This window comes from Oncorhynchus masou, chromosome 24 (assembly GCF_036934945.1).
Source record: "Oncorhynchus masou masou isolate Uvic2021 chromosome 24, UVic_Omas_1.1, whole genome shotgun sequence".
Taxonomy (NCBI): Eukaryota; Metazoa; Chordata; class Actinopteri; order Salmoniformes; family Salmonidae; genus Oncorhynchus; species Oncorhynchus masou.
The window spans coordinates 81,211,215-81,235,249 of record NC_088235.1 but is presented as its reverse complement, the minus strand read 5'-3'; the positions used below and the strand labels follow the sequence as shown (position 1 = coordinate 81,235,249).

Below are 24,035 nucleotides of genomic sequence, written 5' to 3'. Positions count from 1 at the left end.
ACTGTGCCATCAGGTGTGGTCTCTGTATTAGTCATATTTGTATACATAATTATATTATATTATTTGTATACATCATTATATTATTGCAATAATTCAATCTCCTCCTATTTACAGATGCCTTGCGAATAAGGGAAGGCATCTTTATGCATAAATATAAGCATTATCTTACATACCAGTTAAATCATTGATTGAATATAAGTTAGTGCAAATAATGTCTCTTTTACCCCATGATATATATATATATATATATATTGAATCATACATTTTATGAATGCTTAGTATGTAGGCCTACAGGGAATTCAGATAGTATTCAAAACTATAGACCTTTTTCCACATTTTGTTACATTACAGCCTTATTCTAAAATGAATTATATCGTTTTTTTCCCATTGGGGAGTTGGGGAGTTTCTCCCATTCTTCTCTGCAGATCCTCTAAAGCTCTGTCAGGGTGGATGGGGAGAATCACTGCACAGCTATTTTCAGGTCTCTCCGGAGATGTTCGATCAGGTTCAAGTCCTAGCTCTGGCTGGGCCACTCAAGGACATTCAGAGACTTGTCCCAAAGCCACTCCTGTGTTGTCTTGGCTATGTGCTTAGGGACGTTGTCCTGTTGGAAGGTGAACCTTCGCCCCAGTCTGAGCGCACTGGAGCAGGTTCATTGAGGATCTCTGTACTTTGCTTGGGTCATCTTTCCCACGATCCTGACTAGTCTACCAGTCCCTGCCGCTTAAAAACATCCCCACAGCATGATGCTGCCACCACCATGCTTCACCATGCTTTGGTGGCAGGTTTCCTCCAGACGTGACGCTTGGCATTCAGGCCAAAGAGTTAAATCTTGGTTTCATAAGACCAGAGACTCTTGCCGCTTCTCATAGGCTGTCATGTGCCTTTTACCAAGGAGTGGCTTCTGCTTCTCATAATCTGAGAGCCCTTTAGGTGCCTTTTGACAAACTCCAAGCAGGCTGTCATGTGCCTTTTACCAAGGAGTGATTTCCGTCTGGCCACTCTACAATAAAGGCCTGATTGGTGCAGTGCTGCAGAGATGGCTGTCCTTTTTCCATCTCCACAGAGGAACTCTGGAGCTCTGTCAGAGTGACCATCGTGACTATTGGGTTCTTGGTTGTCTCCCTGACCCTTCTCCCCCCATTGCTCAGATTGGCTGGGCAGCCAGCTCTAGGAAGAGTCTTGGTGGTTCCAAGGTCTTTCATTTAAGAATGATGGAAGCCATTGTGTTCTTGGGGACCTTCAATGCTGCAGAAATGTTTTGGTACCCTTCCCTATATCTGTGCCTCGACACAATCCTGTCTCAGAGCTCCACGGACAACTCCTGTGACCTCATGGCTTGGTTTTTGCTCTGACATGTACTGTCAACTGTGGAACCTTATATAGACAGGTGTGTGCCTATCCAAATCATGTCCAATCAATTGAATTTACTACAGGTGGACTCCAATGAAGTTTTAGAAACATCTCAAGGATGATCAATGGAAACAGGATGCACCTGAGATCAATTTCGAGTCTCATAGCAAAGGTTCTGAATACTTATGTAAATAAGGTATTTCAGTTTTTATTTTTCATAAATTAGCAAAAATTGCCACAAACCTGTTTTCGCTTTGCCATTATATGATATTGTGTGTAGATTGATGAGGGGAAAAAATAATGTAATATATTTTGGAATAAGGCTGTAATGTATTAAAATGTGGAAAAGTGAAAGGGTCTGAATACTTTCCGAATGCAATGTATACACCTCAGAGAATTTACACTGTGTGGAGTGAAGACCGCACGAGAGGGGGCGCACAGCAGCGTGTGAGCGATGATGTTTGGAGTGACGACACCACGAAACCATAGCACAAGATTACCGAAGCAGATAGCAATCGGATTGAAGCAACATCCGTCAGAGAAGCCCAGAGCCCACTAAAAGTGCCAGTGCTCGTCCAGACTGTGGTGATCAAATCCGGCTTGGAAATGCTTCAGTTCGGCGGCAGGGTGTGCGTTGTCTCCGCTGTCGTCTGGCTGCTTCTGGCGGGGCTGGCGGCTGCGTCTTCTGATCTATTTGACAACCAACTAGGCGACATCAGTTACTGCAAAAAGCAATGCCAGATCACCATCAAAAACAAAAGTCCAGCTAAAGTAAGTGATACTTGGAAACGATATAGACCTCATTGAGGAATTGCAGAATAGCAGTATATGCCGAAAAGTATGTTTTCGTGCTTGAATCGCTGCTATAATAGGTTCTTATGTTTCGACGACTGTATCCGAAATTGAATACGGTATATCGATAACCGATAGACTTCCCTTTAGTCGTTAAGTGCTGGAAATCTGTTGTGTAAATGTAGCATGGCCAATGCGTAACGAAGGCCCACATTTTTACTAAATGGCATGGTTATCCTAAATCGTATCAACTGTAGGCTAGGCTACGCTACCTAACTTAATTTCTGCACTAAGTGGACATTATCATGCACGATTTGGCCGAAAATATCATTTTAATACGCATCTAATTGTTATTCTTTCCACAGCTCTGATCCTTCATTATAGCCATACAGCCTACTCCCCCTACTTCCTCTGGATTGATTTACACATTAATTACATAACTTATGTATGTTCATATAAAACCCAGTCGTAAAATTGTTGTGAGGGCACCAGACCAAGCATGGCATTCTCCAATAGAGCCTATTGCCATTTGCAATTATTTTGTCGATGAACAGCAATATGCAGGATATGTAAGTAATATGTAATTAATTACAATATCCATGTTTGAATTGTACAATTTGACAAATACTTATAACCTGTAAGATGGCTAATGGATGATTAGTGTCTATAGCCAAAACGGTAACTCCCTCAGCTAGGCTATTATTTACCCAACTACACATCATCGTTTCGGCTCAGCTCAGGTGTGGTTCAGACATCATGCAGGGGAGTGCGGAGCAGAGCAGCAAAATGGATCACAGTGAACTATGCGGAATCACCTGTTTTCAAAACACTGCACCAGTTTATAGGCCCTAAAGTATGCCTTTGATGTGCGCGTAATATTTGAACAACACCTTAGTGACAAATAGTCAGTGCTTGAACAATGTTCCGTTTATTTTATCCATGGGACTATAATTGCCACTGTGTAGTAAGCAAATAGTTACCAATAAAAAGGAACCGTGCATCCTGGGTCAGAATAAAGCCCCGCTAGACCCACAACGAACAGGGAAAAACGCAGTAAATCGAAAGGATGACACGCATGACACTGTAATACGCCTGTAAACCGTTGATGGTCGGACAGGGGGACCACTTTTGTCGCTCACGTTCCTGTGTCAGTCGCTTGGGGGCGCTGTTTTGTTCTTCTGTAATAGAACCAAGCTTGGCGGAAACTGTGACCAAGTGATTGTTTTTCTTCACTCATCACAACATTCCCTGGCACGACATTTGCAGTATTTTCCATGTGTACCTCTAAGATCAATAATTCCTCACCTCATTTAAAATATTTAGTCTGTAACATTATCCAATTGAAATACCTCTGTGGTATAGACATACCTAATTGCCTATCTAATTAATCACACACAAATCCGGGACAATATCTCATTCTCTTTGAGGATATCTGCTTTGTTTGAATAGTCATAATTAGCTCCTATGTTTTTCTCTCTCCTGAAGGACTCCATACTGAATGCCTGTCACCGTGGTTGTCGTCTCTACTCCATATGTCAGTTTGTGAATGGCAATGCTGGCTTCAACACCAGCAGGGAGGAGTGTCAAGGAGGTAAACGAAACCAAAACCCCAAGCTATGTTTCAAAACCAAAACCTCAAGCTATGTTTCAAGGCCAGAAAGCACTTGATTCAACCTATTGTCCTATCATGTGCCTGAAGCAGGGCCAACATGACATTAATGGAACCCTGTGTGTGTGTGGCTCAATTGAAGCTGTTCACTGGTGACTTGTTTATTGAAAATCAATCCTGTGATCTGCTGTTCTCCCAGGTCCCGACAGTAGATGCTCAAATGTTCTGATATTGATGACCGCAGGGAGGGGTGAACAGGGATGCAATGACTAACACATGCTGTGTATTTTCTCTTTAACTTTTTTGTCTTTTTCTATCTCTCCCTCTTCTCTCTCTCTCCCCCGCCTCCCTTATATTTCTCACCCCTCTCCCCCTTTTTCTCTGTAGCATGCCAGGAAGCATACAGCAAACTGCTGGAGCAGGAGGCCTGCAGCACCGGCTGTGCCAGCCAGCCCTCCGAACCTGAGATCAAGAGGAGGAAGGTTAGCATGGTCATTCAGTAGCCATTCAGTAGGCCACACACACACACACACACACACACACACACACACACACACACACACACACACACACACACACACACACACACACACACACACACACACACACACACACACACACACACACACACAGTCTTGTACAGCAACACACACACACACCATTACTTTTTTGCCAGATGAAATAATGGCACCTAAACTCAGACAGTTCAACCTGTTGTTCCCTGCAGCTGAAAGCCATGGCCCACCGTCCCAAGCCCCCCTCTGTCATGGACACCGTGTCCAGCTGGTTTAACGACATCGTCAGCTCTGCTCAGAGCTTCATCTCCTCTACCTGGACCTTCTACCTGCAGGCCGACGACGGCAAGGTGGTGGTCTTCCAGGTGAGTCACTGTCAGGACTCAAGTTACACAGTGACTATTGGGGGTACAGCTGTAATTCAAACCTTGGGGGCAACAGAGGTGAACTCAACTCAAACATAAGGGTGAAAAGGGCGTGGGATCAGTACTGTATATGATTTACTAGATAAGTGACGGCTAAGTCAAGACAGGCTGGCTGAATCTATAGAGAAGGACAACCGAGATCTGTAAATCTAGTAACAAAAAGACACGTGGTGAGACAACATGAAATTATGAAAACATCAGTCTTCATGCCATTTCTTTCTTTAACCTTAGGGGTGATGGATGGATGCTTGTGTTTTATGGACGTGACATGCTAGCAGAGGTGAGAGCAGGCTCCACAGGCTCTGAGCTGGCTAGCAGGCCTGTGTTTAGTGGGCAACTGGCTGGCTGCCACTCTCTTGACAAATTGACTGGGGGCAAAGAAACAACAGAAAAGCACTGAGGCTGAGGGACAGCTGAAAGAGAAGACAAGACACCGCTGCAATACAAATCACAACTGCAGACATTCAGAATGAGTGGGTTCTGCAGAGCAGAGGGCTGGGTAGGATGACAGGCTGTATGGACTCACTAGGAGGACCTTGGTGACTTGTAGCCTTAGGCGTGATACAAAACAAACAGGAAATGATTAGGTGACCCACTGTGCTAGCAGTTTGTCCACATTATGTAGCAGTTTTAGTAAGTTCTCAAAAAGGGCCATTCAAAGGCAACACAGTGCACTACTGGAGCTGAAGTGAATCAGACAAAAATAAATGTATTAACAACTTCATATGAGTTTTCAAGAGTTAGTGAGAGAGCCAACTTGTGGAATGAATGGCACTTGGTCTTCATGCAGTGTTCAGTATGACAAGTTTATTTGGGCCAAGTGATTTATATTTGAATCAGTTCACAGTGGAATTACTTGCGCTCTCCTTCAGTTAATCAGTCATTTGATCAAATAAGACTTTTAATTCACTAAGGAGCCAATAGACTTAGGTGTATTTTGCTATGTGATGTGCAGAGGTGATTCCCAAAGCTACTTTCAAAAGAACTGAGACTCTATTTCCAAGAGCTATTGAGGCTTTAGCTCACATGTCTAATGTGGTCTTGAGTCACTGAAGATTGCTACCAGGTCCGTTACATTTAGAGGGCTAACGTAATGCACATAAACCATCTGGGTTCAATATCAATGTGGGTTACACACAACATTTTTCCAAAAGTTTGTGTGTTTGGATGCAACTGTGATCAAAGCAGCTTCTCTGATTGCTCCAGGCAAGCCACCTGTGTCTGAGGGAGACGGTTTGAGTCTCAGTCCCACAAGCGGCAGATTCTCCCTTCCTCAGCTCCCTTTCGCTGTCTCTCAGACAGTGGGCTGAGCTCCAGCTCGGGGAACATCCATCCCTCTCCTACCCATATTTGACATGGGTTAAGTGGCAGCCTCCTTCTTAATCACACTTATTCATGCCATCCTAGACTCCCAGTGATTCAGGAGTGCTCCTCCCAGGTAATCAGCGAGAATCAGGCTGTTTCCTCCGGGCTTAGAGGGAGTAAACACAGCCGGCAGGGCCCTCTCATCACTGATTGGGGGGATAACGCTTGTTTGGAAAAGGGGTTTTGTTTCAATTCCTTCCGCGTCCAACATGCACATGATGCAGGGTCCTCTTGAAGGAAATAGGGACATACATAGATACTACTTCTATAACCACCCCCCCCCCAAGAAGAAACTAAGCCCAAATAACCCAAAAATACAAAATAAGCGAAGGGAGGTTGTTACTTTGGAAAAGGATCCCTCCTTCCTGTTGGTCTTTGTGCCTCTATAGCCAGAGCACCTTTGGCATTCTGGGACAATAATGCATGACAGATGTACATCAGAAGGCCTACTCTTACTGATGGAAAGATTTCCAGTCTGCAGCCAATAACTACTAACATACTCAAATGTTCACTCTTCTCTTCCCATTGCCTTTCCCCCCAATATTACACCTGGATCCAATGCGCTCCGTAAAATCCTTGCTATCGCTAAAACTGGTTGTGAAATGACTTTGAAAATAACAATAGTTTGTCTGAATATCTATGACCTTTTGTTAGACCAAGCCTTATTCTCTTCCACATAGGTCATCTCAGTTAAATTACTATATCTGACCAATTTATTTCCTTTTCTCTTTGTTTTTCTCACATTCGTTGACCCGTAGACTATTCAAATGCCGATTGATACATTTATTTTCAGTTGTCATAACTACGCATGCATACATGGACCTGTGTGTCAAGATTATTATTTTTTCTTTAAAAAATGACTCTCTCTGTCTTCACGTCTTGTTGTTGGGAAAGGTTCAGTAGAGGGGAACCAAAATCCTATTTTAATGAGTTCTCCAGGGGGATCCAGAAACACAGTCTCCATAATGAAAGGCACAATGATGCCTCTGCTGACAGAGCTGCGTCAATGTGTGTGTGTGTGTGTGTGTGTGTGTGTGTGTGTGTGTGTGTGTGTGTGTGTGTGTGTGTGTGTGTGTGTGTGTGCGTGTGTACGTGCGAGTGTGCTTGTGTGTGCGTGTGTGTGTTTGCACGCCTACTTGAATATGTGTGTGTATAGACATAGGGATTAACCCTGTCTTCACTCTAAGTGATTTAGGTTCGCTCACATACTGTAGTGCACAATTGCTGTTTTTAAAGGCCTCTTTTCAGAGACACTTTCTTCAGTCAAGTGGCCTTTTCACTCCCCTCAGAGAGAATGAATTGGGGGGCTCTTGAGCAGCCAACCAGGACAGACTCAGCAATGGGCAAGCAGGGGGTCTTTTAATGAAGTTAGAGAGAAAGAAATGCTGATTTAAAACTCCACCTGTGTGCCAAAGAACAATCCATACAATCTGCTCTATACAATCTATACCTGATGAGGGCTCAGTGCCACCTGAACGGCCATTATAAGGTGTGATTAAGTGGTTTTATTTTTGTACTGTTTGGTAGTTTGGAAGTACTGTTTTGTAGTGTTTGGTAGTTTGGAAGTCTATCTGGCTCAATTTCACAGATGGCTGAGGTACACAGTGCCTGGCTTGCAAGCAGCACACATTTTGTGAAAATGCAATGTTCTCCTATAATCAGTGAGTCCTCTCTTTGTTTGAGTACATGTGGCAGTATCCTCTACATCTAAGTCTGCAGTTGTGTGTATTTCTCTCTGTCGAGTTTCGCTGTTCATTGAGTATTCTTAGTCCAGACTTCATTATGGTCTAACCTCAATGTGTAAAACAGACATTTTTCTGCCACTTTTTCAGTGAATTACTGTGTGTAATTACTAGTGCCTGAATTGACTTTGTTTGTTGTTCCTACCAGAGCCAACCAGAGATTGAGTACACTCTGCCGGAGCTGCAGGCTCCCCGCTCCAATGTGGCAGACAAACCCTGGCCACAGGTCCACTCCCACACACAGAGACCCCATGGTGAGACACCAACCGCTTGCAGTGTTGTGGCATGCAGCTCTGTCACACATTGAGACCCATAATGTACAAATCATAATAAGACCTGTAGGATATATAGTATACAGTGCATTAAAACTTCTTAGGGATAGGGGGCAGTATTTTCATGTCTGGATGAAAAGCGTGCCCAAAGTGAACTGTCTGTTACTCAGGCCCAGAAGCTAGGAAATGATTTGGATAGAAAACACTCAAAAGTTTCTAAAACTGTTAAAATGATATAACAGAACTGATTTGGCAGGCGAAACCCCGAGGACAAACCATCCAGGGGAAAAAGAAATTGAGGTCATAGTATTTCCCATTATATTTCTATTGAAAGCCCTATTTAATAGGAACCTGGTTGCAGTTCCTATGGCTTCCACTAGATGTCAACAGTCTTTAGAAATTGGTTGATGTTTTTCTTTTGAGAAATTAAGAAGTATGGCTGTTCTTTGTAAGTGTCACTCCAGGTGGATTCTACTGTTTGGTGCGCGTGAACTGGAACATGCTTCACGTTGTTTTTATCCGGTATTGGAAACAGTTTATCCCGTTTTAAATTTTAGCGATTATTTACGTTTTAGGATACCTGAGGTTGGATTAGGAACGTAGTTTGAAATGTTTGGACCAAGTTTACAGGTAACTTATTAGATACTTTGTAGCCGTGTTGGGCGAGTTGGAACCGGTGTATTTCTGAATCAAATGCGCCAAATAAATTGACATTTTGGGGATATAAAGAAGGAATTTATCGAAACACAACGACCATTCATCGTGTCACTGAGACATTTGAGTTTGCAAAAGGAAGAAGATCTTCAAAGGTAAGGCGTTTATTATATCGTTATTTCTGACTTTTGTGTCGCCACCTGCCTGGTTGAAAATTATTTTCATGTGTTCGTATGCGGGGAGCTGTCCTCAGATAATCGCATGGTTTGCTTTCGCCGTAAAGCCTTTTTGAAATCTGACACTGCGGCTGGATTAACAAGAAGTTAAGCTTTATTTTGATGTATTACACTTATATTTTTGTGAATCTTGAATATTGATATTTCTGTAGTCTGAATTTGACGCTCTGCAAATTCACTGGATTTTGTCAATTCAATCCCGCTAAAGGGATTGGTGCGCGAAGGGATCACTAACAGGTTAAAGGAGGATTGCATTGAATTGAATATGCTTTATTGATCTCTAGAGGGATGAAATTAGGTTACATTTGTTACACTTCCTCACAAAGTCTGTTGCTTATAAGTGTTCACCTCTGTGCAGGTGTGAAAGGACATGGGGAGAAGGGAGCAGCCAAGGCCGGAGGTAAGGGAAAGCACCCAGCAGTCCAGCAACATACAGAGGACCCAACCACTGAGCATGACTTCCTGGGTTGCATGTCAAGGTGAGGAAATATTGAACAACAACAGTCATCTGCCCAAATCAACCCATTTCGTTCCCTCTGATTTAGAGGTCTTCTGAGTTGTAGGACCTCCCCTTTCTCTCAGGCGCTCTGGACTGCCTCGTTGGATCCTGGCTGCCTGTCTCTTCCTGTCCATCATGGTGATGTTGTGGCTCAGCTGTGCCAGCCTGGTCACTGCACCTGAACAGCACATCAAAACAGAGGTAAACACAGCACCAGAACAGCACATCGACACAGAGGTAAACACAGCACCAGGGCAGCACATTGACACAGAGGTAAACACAGCACCAGAACAGCACATCAAAACAGAGGGTAAACACAGCACCAGAACAGCACATCGACACAGAGGTAAACACAGCACCAGAACAGCACATCAAAATAGAGGTAAACACAGCACCAGAACAGCACATCAAAACAGAGGGTAAACACAGCACCAGAACAGCACATCGACACAGAGGTAAACACAGCACCAGAGCAACACATCGACACAGAGGTAAACACAGCACCAGAACAGCACATCAAAAGAGGTAAACACAGCAACAGAACAGCACATCAAGAGGTAAACACAGCACCAGAACAGCACATCAAAACAGAGGGTATACACAGCACCAGAACAGCACATCGACACAGAGGTAAACACAGCACCAGAGCAACACATCGACACAGAGGTAAACACAGCACCAGAACAGCACATCAAAAGAGGTAAACACAGCACCAGAACAGCACATCAAAAGAGGTAAACACAGCACCAGAACAGCACATCAAAACAGAGGTAAACACAGCACCAGAACAGCACATCAAAACAGAGGTAAACACAGCACATCACAACACAGGACAACACAGCACCAGAATAGCATCACGAAAAACCTGACTTATATTGGCTCTGTCTTTTAGATGAAAACCAGCTAAAACCCTCTGTGTAACTTCATTTCCCCTGTGTTAGATTAATTGTTAACTCACTGAAGTGTTACCTGAAAGCTGGAATCTGCATTTTGCATTTGTTTTTGTTTTGTTTATGAAATGGAGGAGAGTAGCATCCAGCATCGTGATGAAAGAAATTGCAATTCATACTCTGCCCTTCTATCGTGCGTGCAAATGGTGTGCATGATGTCCTCGGGAAACAAACATTCTTCCTTGTTTTAAGGGATTTCTTTGTTATTGTAATATCGCAAATGGATGTGGCAGTTTCACCAATACTGATTCCAGCTTTAACATGTGTTTGCCTGAGATGAATTAGGCCTAGAGACAATGGGAACATTTCTATCGATTTGAATGAATAACTGATTCCTTTCCCAGCTGAGCATCAACGGAGACAATGAGTTTCTGGATGACGTCCAGAAGGTCAACCCCTACTACCTGACCCCTGTGATTGCTGTAGCCATCGACCAACCAGAGGAGAGCGAGGAAGCTGGACCACTGCCAGTCAAGGTTGACCTCAACAAGACATCTCTTTAGGGGACCAAAGAGATCGGCTCTCTGGTTTCTTGGGTAACGATTTCGTAAAAACCTCCCTCGGTAAAAGAGGGGAACAGAAACACACCAACACACACACCAGATTTTTTATACACACATGGCACAATCCCTTCAAAACATATTTGTCCCGTCTGAATTCTAGTTTCTATAACAAGTCTGACCATCAGATCTTAGCCTGTTGTGCTTATCTCTGCATACAGTACCAGTTTTCTAGATCCCTAGTGTCCGTTGATAAATCTCACCAAGAGTGTGGAGATCTAGTTGTCACCACCTTCTTGTACCTATCATTTTGTATTTGACAATGCAGTTGCTTAAGGCTTATTTAATGTACATTGTAACTATTAAATGTAACTACTTAGATCTGCCTGTGAGGAAGTCAAGGAGAACATGTGCTCTGAAAGCTTTCCAGGCTTTTGATGTCAAGGGATAAAAAAAGAAAGGACACACACAGGGATTCAAATTGAAGATGAATAAAAATTCTCTTACATCCTCTTGGAATTAATTTGTGACTTGCAGATAGAGAAAAGGTATGGAGATGTTTAAAAGGCTTTGAAAACTATATTGTGAACGCTGCAGGAGACTATGGCTACCACGTTTCACCTTTGATAATCACCAATATCAACTGTGTGAAGGAAATATCACCTAAAAGAAGCAAATACACTCCATAAATTATAGATCTCTGTAGATCTTACAGAGAATTCTCAGATCAGATGAAACGCCCTATTTAATTGAATTCTGACATTTGGCAAATAAAGGAATTGTGCTCAAATTATGTTGACTGACACCCTCAGCTAACTGTGTGTGTGTTTGTGTGAGTGAGAGTGCGCACGGCGTGTGCATGTGTGTGTGAACAAAATAAAAACAGTACTTGGTGCTGAATTAAACTGGAATTGTCCCGCCCACTCAGAATGAGAATTATTGTATGTATTTATTAATGACTTTGTGTATTTATTCATGACTTTGTGTATTTATTCAGAACCAATAGCATAAGGTACCAGTTTACTGGTGTCAGTGAAGTCCCACGTAAATACTCATCTATCCAAATCTATCTTATTGCTACAACTGTAATACAACAATGTACCCCCCTTTTCCAGAGACATTGCAGGAAGACTAATATTACTCTATTATTACTATATCTCCTTAAGGGTTAGTCTTATTAGCTCTTAAATGTACCATGCGCTTTCTAATAGTAGACTTTTTTGTATGCTACACAGGCACATCATGATAGGGAAGACCAATTGGATGCTCAATGCAAGGCTTTTAGAATAGACCTCCGTTATCGAGTAACACACTCAATGAGATTTCTGTTCTCTCCTCGGTGATGTTGATGTCCAGCAAAGTACATTTTCCTTTTGCCTACTCACTGTGCATGCTAGTACGCTACACCACATTCAATGAAACCACCCATCTCAGTATGGCAGGAAACTAATGTACACTTGTGATTTTTGTGTTTCTATTTAAGTGTCAAATAGAATGTTAGGATATTAATCTCATGATTTAAGTTAAGGAAAGAAACAAGATGGATATATCTAAAAGCCCTTCGATATCAGTCCCGGTTCAAGTGAAGGTTACAGCTCCATGTAGAATGTGATAAGAGTTTCGAACTGTAGCGGTTCCTTTTTATCTGTATGTTTTCAATGAAATAATACATGACCTCAACATGATGAATAAAGTGTGTTCATGGTAAATATAATGGAGATGACTGTGGGTTTTATGTCAGTACACATACATGTATCGCATCTACAGAATGACTTGTCGTTCCATTAAGATTTAAGACGTTCTTTAAGCCATTCTTATACCATGTTAATTTAAAACATATATTTCCACTTTCTTCCAGACATTCAAATTGTTCATGGAGGATATGAAATATCAACAACATAATCACATAGCACTACGTCATGCTAGCTGGTATCTTCTGTTTGTCAAATGTTCTATTTTGGTTGTAAAAACGTCCGACATTTTTCATGTGCATGATCTCCCCAGACTCTCATTGTTTCTGTGTGCTATTTCAGAGTCTGTGCTCCCAAGTGAGAAACATTTCAGTTGCAGGGAAGTGAGGGAACCCTACCAAATGCATCTGGAACTCATTAGAAACCCTCATGTCCAGACAAAAGACACACACACAAAGCCTTGGGTGGCTGAAATTGAGTTTTTATCCCTTCTCACTCTGCTGTGGGGCAACTTATTTTGTTTTCTGTAGCTTGTACACAGGGCTACTAATTCAGAATGATCTAATGATGGAGGTGAATCACATACACAGGAATGAATGTGCGGAAAATCTCAACGCGATTGTCATTTTTATCCACACGGTGGCGACTAAAGCTCCTCGCTGACTTCATTGTGTCTGTTTTTAGCTGTTTGTCTTGCCTTGTGACTCCCGAATCAGAGGACAGGTTATATTATACAAGGGCAACAGGTAGCCTAGTGGTTAGAGCGTTGGGGCATTAACCGAAAGGCCGTTGGTTTGCATGCCCAAGGTGAACAATCTGTCTATGTGCCCTTGAGCAAGGCACTTAACCCAAATTTTCTCCAGGGGTGTCGTACTACTATGGCTGACCCTGTAAAAACAACATATTTCACTGCACCTACTGTATCTGGTGTATGTGACAATACAATGTATTAATATATATTTCATACTTTGACTTATGATATCTGAGAGGTTATGATTCTCCTGTGTGAATTTCAAACCTGTATTTTACTGTGGCCAGGGCCCTATTTGTGGATTTGATTAAAACTTACTGAAAGCTGATGCTGTGCAAATTTTCACATTACAAATTAACTCAATCTCATCTTCTACTGTAAGTATTTTACTCTTCCACAAATCCTTATACTCATTTGTTGTAGAATGCAAGCAACACCTAAACTACAGTACCCTATCTGTACTCCTGGACACTGGCCACGTTTCGATTACCTTTTATCTTTGCTGTGACAGAATCATATCTTACAATCTACGGTGTGAATTTGGCCCTCCTCTGTTCTGTCTATACAATATGGTGTATGTTGGCTTAGAAACGGAGACAAACAGAGAAATATGTCAAACTTATCACGTTGCTGTGTCCATCTCAGTGTGTCCATGTGTCAATAATTTGATCAATCATTATTTTTTTTAACTGACAAAATATTTTATTTTGATAGGCAAGTCAGTTAAGAACAAATTATTATTTTTAATGACAGCCTAGGATCAGTGGGTTAACTGCCTTGTTCATGGGCAGAACAACAGATTTGCACCTCGTCAGCTCAGGGATTTGATCTTGCAACCTTTCAGTTACTAGTCCAACAAACTAACCACTAGGCTACCCTGCTGTTCATTGAGCATATAGGAAATGCACTGGAGGAAACATTAACCGATCCGGTTTTATACCACTTAAACCAGGAGTAGGATTTTATCCTCTACTAAAGCAGTAAAAACATTACAAATAAATGTATTTGAATTTAACTACATTTTAATCTTATTCTCATGGCTCTGAGTGAAGATTTCATATCAATGATAATGATCCTCTAAGAGAGCCAATGTTGATTAATCTCTACAGCTATTCCAATATCGTCTTCATGTTTCTCCTCTGACTTCCTCCACTTCATAGATATTAATGTCTTCCTATTTGCATGATGTCCATTTGCTCACCCTCAGTCCATCTGCATAATCGGCAGCCAGGCTGTGTGAATATTAGACAGTGAGAAAACAATGTGTCGTGGTGCATATTTAAACATGTCCCCCAGCCTCGTCATGGCCCATAATGAGGGGAAGACATTCTCCCTCATAACTTGAGAAGAAGCATATTCGCGGTGGAGGGATGAGTCACTCTGGAGGCTGTCTGGGTTCTTGACGCAGCCAGTGCGGTGTGCAAACAATGCCACCCGACTCCCATTCAGCGGCACACCGGGGCTGAGAGCTGCCTCAATGTGCTGATTGTCTCCCATATGTTCAGGGGCTCTACACACTAAACCCTGCATCCCATTGTACCGCCACTCCAATAACGTGAACCATCCGCGCTATATCTGGAATGAATGAGGCGGGCTGCAGCTGGGCTCCCATTGATAACAATGTCAGATGACTAGGCCTGGTGAAGCGGAGGACACAGAGATCACAGGCGCTGATGCCTCACGCCAGAAAACGCTCTTTGGTAGGCGCACAGTGTATCTGATCTGGCTAAAAATATCCAGGTTTTCTGCGTGGGCATTGAGGAAGAGAAACAACACAAGAAAGACGTTGGGTGTTCTTTTCATTTGTGAAATAGACTCTTTAATGAAAATACATTCTGCTGGCTTTCCTGGGTCTGTTGACATAGAGAGGTAATCTGTGATTGTTATGAGTTTCTGCCTTACAATCGTTTGAAACTGTGAAATGTGACCTCACGGAAATAATAACCTCCACAGTTGTACCTAATTCAACATCCATGAGCAGCCGGTTGTTTATGTCTGCCTGTCTGTCTAATAGGGGGTGAAAAGCTGTTTGGGTTGTACAAATCCATGTTGGTTCAATTAACATGGAGCACTGCCTTGTTAGTCTTCACTAACAGCTGTGTGTCTGACGACAGAGCCTACAAGCCTGGCATGCCAGGCTACCAACTTGGTGGTGGCACTGGCGCCTTACCCAAACATGAGCTCTAAAATGATCCACTCTAGTGTCTGCATTACTGTGAGTCAGACACAGGGGGAGCCACAGATCCAGGTTTGAGCGCAGTTCCTTGGGGTTGGAGGCACAAGGCTTCTTCCACAGGCTCTCTCTCTCCTCTCCTCTCCTTTCCCCACCCCTCCTCTCCTCTTTCTTCTCCTCTCCTCTTTCTCCCTCTCCTCTCCTCTCTCCTCTTTCTAATCCTCTCTTCTCCTCTCCCCCATCAGAATGAAGGCAGAGCTGCTCTCTTATCTGGTCAAACCTGCTGCTGCTGGAGCCAACCTACAGTGCATTAAACAGCACAGCCCACCACCGCACACACACAGCACCACTGGACAGGACTGGAGAAACCAACAGAATAATGAGAAGGGAAGGAGGGAGAGATAAAAAGAGATACAGAGAGAGGTGGACGTAGAGACAGAGATTGAGGGGAGGGATGCGTGAGCCATGTGGTCATGCTTTGTGTGACATTTGGGAGATTGTGTAGCATTTGTTGTTTAGTCGATTGCGAGGGTATTCTGTAGTTTTACATCTTCATCGTGTTTTGGCTAACGCTTTTGTGTTTTGTGTTGATTGAGACTGAGGAGAAGCTTAGGAATCCAGCTCTGTCTAAACTCAGCATTGATAACTCCATGCAAACTCACTTGTGATCATAAAAAGGAAATAGTTAACCTATATCAAAACAGTCAATAGGTTTCAGAGAACCTCTGCTCCTAACGCGAGGATGGGCGCTGCCTACATATTAGAGCAAAACTTATGACAAAATAAAAACAATCTCTCTCATCAGGTCAAGACAGGCCATAGCCACAGGGTGGCCGACTCAATAGCTGTATGAAGTTTGAGATGTACAGTGGATTATGTTGTTTCTACTGGTATCCTGTGAAGACAGGCAATGACATCTGGCTAGATTTGATGGCTATAGTTATATTTGAAAGATTCTATTTACTCCTAAATGGTCGTTGGATCTAGAATGTAATTACAATGTAACACAAAAGGCCTGTGTTGAGGAGACTCCACTTCCCTGTGTAGTTAAAGCATTGTGGTCAAGTAAACAGCATCACTGGACAGACAACCGATTCAAAAGTAAACCAAACTGAAATGAATAATACACTTTCATTGTAGGTGTGCTACAGTAAGATATTTAATTGACAAGATATAATGCCAGCAATAGATGATCATAAGTGGTGAGTGTATGAGGCATCCTAACACAAAATACAGTCTTGTTTTGGGACTGATGCGACCTCACGGATAATATGGGTAATAATAAGGGGCCAGGAGTGTTTCATGGTCAGTTCACAGGGAAAACTCCTGACCCGAGTAACAGCTCCTGACAGGTCTCTCATGGGTACAATTTAGGGGGATTGTTTTCCATAATTATGTGTGGGCTATAATAAATAGCTGAGTGAGGAACAGTTTTTAAGGAGAGTGATACATTGAAATTGCTATGTAACTATTCACATCTATGACTGAATAGTTTGGTGGACACATTCTGTCAGTTCCAATTCAAATAAACTGAGACATTGTATACATTTCAATTGTGGCAATACACAGGTGCAAATCATGCCTGTGAGCTGTAGCCTAATCTGTCAACATAGGCTAAATGGGTATTAGGCTACTATATAATATGTCCTGGTACTGCAAAGATGAGTATTGTCTGACGATAGACTATTCAGTATTTTTTTACAAACTTCGTACAAAGTTACATTTACAGGGACACTTCAGAACACCTCTATCTCTCGCTCTTTCACACACACACAATCAATAAAGTTACGACAAGATAGTTTGGTAACATCAAATCCAGTTTAATTTGAACCCGTATTTGCGCTCTTCTTTCTACAGCATAGGGTAAACATATGTTTTAAACAATGACAATTCCTATAAGATTTGAACTCTTACACGCATGTATATACGTATGGATAGACAGACTACATTGTACGGATGCTACTCGGACTATTAAACTCCAAGCTGCCCGACACGCCACTCTCCAAACTCGGCGCACAGGCATGAGTTGACGGTTTCAAGCTACCCTCTCTGTGAATTGATTCTACTATGAGCCTACTCGAATCTGCGCTTTTTTGAGCGGGGTGTGTATTAGTAATCTAAATGTCTATCTCTTCGTTTATGACCAACAATTCATATCGGGATAATAAACTATTTAATAATTATGTTATAAACCTAATTTTGTTTTACTGATGGCCAAAGTAATAATGTTTTAAATGGTTATCTCTCATGTTTCTTATTCCTCATAGCTTCTGTACCCCGCTTCGAAAAATGGAACGTTCCACAATTTATTCCAGGGAAAGACTGACAGTTTTTTGGGTCATGAAGCAGCTGTTCAAGTCAGCGTCCAATCCTCCCTCCGCTGGAATAAGAAATTAGTCAATTTTAAAGTAAATAACTAAAGCCTTTAGCTGATAAGGGGGAATTATAGAATAGTGTGCAGTCTCGATTTTACAGAGAGAAAATGGTTCAAACATTAAAGCCCATAAGTATGATTTTGTTCCTATATAGCCTCCCATCAAATTATTGAACACATTGTGAGAGTTTATAATCAGCATAAGAAAAGAGCTGCCATCCTGTAATCATAAGAATAACCTATTGAACATAATAACCTATGCCCTCTGTGTTTATACACTGATAGTATCATTGTTAATACACTGATAGTATCAATTCAACGGCTCAAACACGATACGTACGTGGCAGGGTCTACAGCCAATCACAGATTACAAAAAGAAAGCCAGCTCCGTCACAGACATCGATGTCTTGCTCCCAGACAAATTAAACAACTTCTTTGCGCGCTTTTGTGGGCTCTCCTTCTCAGTGGTCGAGGTGAGAAAAACATTTAAACATGTTAACCCTCGCAAGACTGCTGGCCCAGACGGGATCCCTAGCCACGTCCTCAGAGCATGCGCCGACCAGCTGGCTGGTGTGTTTACGGACATATTCAATCAATCCCTATCCCAGTCTGCTGTCCCAACATGCTTCAAGATGGCCACCACTGTTCCTGTTCCCAAGAAAGCTAAGGTAACTGAACTAAATGACTGTCGCCCCGTAGCACTCACTTCTGTCATCATGAAGTGCTTTGAGAGACTAGTCAAGGATCATATAACCTCCACCCTACCTGTACCCTAGACCCACTCCAAATTGCTTACCACCCCAAAAGGTCCACTGACGATGCAATCGCCATCACTCTGCACACTGTCCTAGCCCATCTGGACTAGAGGAATACCCATGTAAGAAGGCCAGTTCATTGACTACAGCTCAGCATTCAACACCATAGTACCCTCATCATTAAGCTTGAGACCCTGGGTCTCGACCCCGCCCTGTGCAGCTGGGGCCTGGACTTCCGCCCCAGGTGGTGAAGGTGGAAAACAACATCTCCACTCAACACTGGAGCCCCACAAGGGTGCATTCTCAGCCCTCTCCTGTACTCCCTGTTCACCCACAACTGCATGGCCATGCACGCCTCCAACTCAAACATCAAGTTTGTAGACGACACAATAGTGGTAGGCTTGATTAGCAACAATGACGAGACAGCCAATGTAACCGGTGTGAAATGGCTAGCTAGTTAGCAGGGTGCGCGCTAATAGTGTTTCAATCGGTGACGTCACTCGCTCTGAGACCTTGAAGTAGTTGTTTCACTTGCTCTGTAAGTGCGGTGGCTTTTGTGGAGCGATGGGTAACGATGTTTCGTGGGAGGCAGTTGTCGATGTGTGCAGAGGGTACCTGGTTCGAGCCCAGGTCGGGGTGAGGAGAGGGACGGAAGATATGCTGTTACATCTACAGGGAGGAGGTGAGGGCCCTCGGAGTGTGGTGTCAGGAAAATAACCTCTCACTCAATGTCAGCAAAACAAAAGAGATGATCTTGGACTTCAGGAAACAGTAAAGGGAGCACTCCCCCATCCACATCGACAGGACAGCAGTGGAGAAGGTGGAAAGTTTTAAGTTCCTCGGTGTACATATCAAACTGAAATGGTCCACCCACACAGACAGCGTGGTGAAGGCGCACCAGCACCTCTTCTACCTCAGGAGGCTGAAAAATGTTGGCTTGCCACCGAAAACTTTTACAGGTGCACAATTGACAGCATCCTGTCGGGCTGTATCACTGCCTGGTAAGGCAACTACACCGCCCACAACAGCAGGGCTCTCCAGAGGGTTGCTCGGCCTGTACAATGCATCACCAGGGGCAAACTACCTGCCCTCCAGGTCACCTACAACAATGTCACAGGAAGGCAAAAGATAATCGAGGACGATAACCAGCCGAGCCATTACCTGTTCACCCCGCTTCCATCCAGAATGCGAGGTCAGTACAGGTGCATCAAAGCTGGGACAGAGAGATTGAAAAACAGCTTATATCTCAAGGCCATCAGATTGTTAAACAGCCACCACTATCACAGAGAGGTGGCTGCCTACCTACAGACTTGATATCATTGGCCACTTTAATAAATGGAACACTAGCCACTTTAATAATGCCACTTTAAGAATGTTTACATATCTTGCATTACTCGTCTTATATGTACAGTGGGGCAAAAAAGTATTTAGTCAGCCACCAATTGTGCAAGTTCTCCCACTTAAAAAGATGAGAGAGGCCTATAATTTTTTTTTCATCATAGGTACACTTCAACTATGACAGACAAAATGAGAAAAAAAATCCAGAAAATCACATTGTAGGATTTTTAATGAATTTATTTGCAAATTATGGTGGAAAATAAGTATTTGGTCAATAACAAAAGTTTATCTCAATACTTTGTTATATACCCTTTGTTGGCAAAGACAGAGGTCAATTGTTTTCTGTAAGTCTTCACAAGATTTTCACACAATGTTGCTGGTATTTTGGCCCATTCCTCCATGCAGATCTCCTCTAGAGCAGTGATGTTTTGGGGCTGTTGCTGGGCAGCACAGACTTTCAACTCCCTCCAAAGATTTACTATGGGGTTGAGATCTGGAGACTGGCTAGGCCACTCCAGGACCTTGAAATGCTTCTTACGAAACCACTCATTCGTTGCCCGGGCGGTGTGTTTGGGATCATTGTCATGCTGAAAGACCCAGCCAAAACCCAGGAGGTTTTCACTCAAAATCTCATGATACATGTCCCCATTCATTCTTTCCTTTACACAGATCAGTCGTCCTGGTCCCTTTGCAGAAAAACAGCCCCAAAGCATGATGTTTCCACCCCCATGCTTCACAGTAGGTATGGTGTTCTTTGGATGCAACTCAGCGTTCTTTGTCCTCCAAATACGACGAGTTGAGTTTTTACCAAAAAGTTCTATTTTGGATTCATCTGACCATATAACATTCTCCCAATCTTCTTCTGGACCATCCAAATGCTCTCTAGCAAACTCCAGACGGGCCTGGACATGTACTGGCTTAAGCAGGGGGACACGTCTGGCACTGCAGGATTTGAGTCCCTGGCGGCGTAGTGTGTTACTGATGGTAGGCTTTGTTACTTTGGTCCCAGCTCTCTGCAGGTCATTCACTAGGTCCCCCCGTGTGGTTCTGGGATTTTTGCTCACCGTTCTTGTGATCATTTTGACCCCACGGGGTGAGATCTTGCGTGGAGCCCCAGATCGAGGGAGATTATCAGTGGTCTTGTATGTCTTCCATTTCCTAATAATTGCTCCCACAGTTGATTTCTTCAAACCAAGCTGCTTACCTATTGCAGATTCAGTCTTCCCAGCCTGGTGCAGGTCTACAATTTGGTTTCTGGTGTCCTTTGACAGCTCTTTGGTCTTGGCCATAGTGGAGTTTGGAGTGTGACTGTTTGAGGTTGTGGACAGGTGTCTTTTATACTGATAACAAGTTCAAACAGGTGCCATTAATACAGGTAACGAGTGGAGGACAGAGGGGCACCTTAAAGAAGAAGTTACAGGTCTGTGAGAGCTTGTTTGTATGTGACCAAATACTTATTTTCCACCATAATTTGCAAATTAAGTAATTAAAAATCCTACAATGTGATTTTCTGGATTTTTTTCTCATTTTGTCTGTCATAGTTGAAGTGTACCTATGATGAAAATGATAGGCCTCTCTCATATTTTTAAGTGGGAGAACTTGCACAATTGGTGGCTGACTAAATACGTTTTTGCCCCACTGTATATAATGTATACTGTATCCTTCACTATCTATTCTATACTATCTATTGCATCTTAGCCGCTCTGTCACTGCTCATCCATATATTTTATACTTCTATATTCTCACCACATTCCTTTACGAGATTGTGTGTATTAGGTATTGTTGTGGAATTTGTTAGATATTAGGTTTAGTTATGGAATTGTTAGATATTACCTGTTAGATAATGTTGCACTGTCGGATCTAGAAGCATAAGCATTTCGCTACACTCACAATAACATCTGTTAACCATGTGTATCTGACTAATAAAATGTGATTTGATTTTGATTTGATTTGTTGTAACAATATCATATCATACAATAATGCTTTGAAGAATTAAGTAAATATGATATTGAAGGTCACATATTCTGGACCAATAATTCATGGATTAGTGATTGTTGGAATTATTGGGAACCTTTAATAATATGAATTTGTTAATTTCCCTAATTCCTGGTGCTTCCTGCAATAGTCACAGCCCTTAGCTGCAAGTGTGACAAACATTTGATTGATGAGGGCAATATATTACAAAAGAGGTGGTCTTTGTGTAATGTCACTAATGCATATTTCTTTAAGTCATTTATTGGTCTTTATTGCTTTATACAATCATATTAGAGAGAATGAATAAATTGGCCTAATGATATACTGTACACTGAAATCCAGTCACTAATCGTTTTGACCTTACACAGCGGGTGCTATGTAAACGGCCATGTCTTCCCCATAACACTCAGATATGTCTGGTGTCTCAACATGTGCTTGGTCTTTCAATGGACTGTTATAATAAAGTCACTGGCAAGTCTCAGATCATTTTCATGATGGAGAAGTAACTATTACTAAGAAATGGATTTGAGCTCATGATTATGGCATTGGAATTGATCAATGTCTTGTTATGAACCACTTTCACTTCTGGAGTTAAAGTTGAACATTTCCTATCTTAATGTCTCTGTTTAAGAATCAATAGTAGGCTGGGATGAATAGCAATATACCTGAAACCATCGACCTCTTTACACAACAACACCAGTGGAACATAGGTCACCATCAGAGAGACAAAGTGTTTTCATCAAAGTTCAGCCTCTTTGGTTGTGGAAGTAATTTAACAGTACCCATTCATTTTATGCATAGAGGTTTACAGGGAAAGCAGTTTCTTGCATTTGAGAAAGATTGAGACAGTTTGATCATTTTCCAGATTAGGCTATCTATTAGATAGAGTCCAAGCTATTAAATAACAGAAGAAACACATTGATTCTCTAACTCTCATTATCTTCTCAACACAACTCTAGTTTACACCAGTGACTTGAAATATTGAATGAAATGAATTCCTTGGAAATAAAACAATTAGGCAGTTGTTCATATTTCAACAGTTTTCCTTTTCTTTTTAAAATCCATCGGATCTGTTGGCAGTCTAGATACACACAGAGTAGTGTCACCTTTTGGACACAGTGGGGCATGTTGCGTACGTGCCCACAGTCCACCAGAGAAAAAGAGGACCTCAGCGTTGATCCCAACTGGTCTTTATTAACGCTTACATCAACTCTGTCCCTCTGCCCAACGTCACAAGGCAGCAACCAGCGTGAGCTTATGCTATGGCCATAATGGAGATCATATGTAGAGGCTGTGCTGAAACCGAATACAAGACGTTCACATCCAATAAAACCTGCTGTCAGCGAAGGGGCCAGTGTCTGGCTGTAGCTACTCTGCTCTGATCTGGGGGAATGAAACCATATCTTTTGCAGGACTGGGGAACAGTCCATAAATTGGAAGTCCAAGACTCTTTCTCTTGGCTGGGAGAGATTCCAAACCCCATCTGAAAATGTTGTCAAACCTCAGTGGCCCTGGTGGGTTTTTTCTCCTGTGGTATTGTAGGTGTCAATCATTTGGGAAAGACAATGATGCAATGTTCACACTGTCAAACAGTAGCGTTATGCAAAGATAGAATAAATTATCTTAGGAATGTAAACATATTAATTCCATCACCATTCCTGTCCATCATGGGATGACTTGTTGTTAAACAAATTGATGTCAATTGTAATGCTGCATTCTTTATAATCCTGAGGGCATCACAGTGCACACAGAGGAATTCCTTGTTTTTCCAAATCCTGAAACACTTCTTTAGCTTGTTCAGCATTGCTTGTTTGACTTGACACTGGACAAAGCTTTCTTCATTAACTCCTTGCCAGCACCAGCGAGTTGACTGAACTCCAGAGCTTGGCTGTAGTGTCATGCTACCTCAATCTGTGTTATTGGCGACTACAGAGAACCGCACTACACCAATCAATGAGCTAACAGTTATGAAACTGACCTTGAGTCTGAACTGTACATGAGACTGAGACAGTCTTAATGTGTTGTGGAGTTTGGTGCAGTGGAAGAAGCCAGGCTGTGCCCTGTTGT

The 24,035-nt window shown here is 42.5% G+C and overlaps 1 protein-coding gene across 1 annotated transcript; it reads left to right on the top strand.

Annotated features, from left to right (window-relative positions):
• Positions 1-1,785: 1,785 nt before the first annotated feature.
• On the top strand, positions 1,786-12,626 carry LOC135512794 (transmembrane protein 59-like). Its single transcript, XM_064935177.1, has 8 exons — positions 1,786-2,124; positions 3,631-3,736; positions 4,142-4,236; positions 4,482-4,634; positions 7,950-8,055; positions 9,322-9,442; positions 9,546-9,663; positions 10,757-12,626. The coding sequence occupies exons 1-8, from the start codon at positions 1,960-1,962 to the stop codon at positions 10,913-10,915; spliced, it is 1,023 nt and encodes a 340-aa protein (XP_064791249.1). The 5' UTR covers positions 1,786-1,959; the 3' UTR covers positions 10,916-12,626.
• Positions 12,627-24,035: the final 11,409 nt, after the last annotated feature.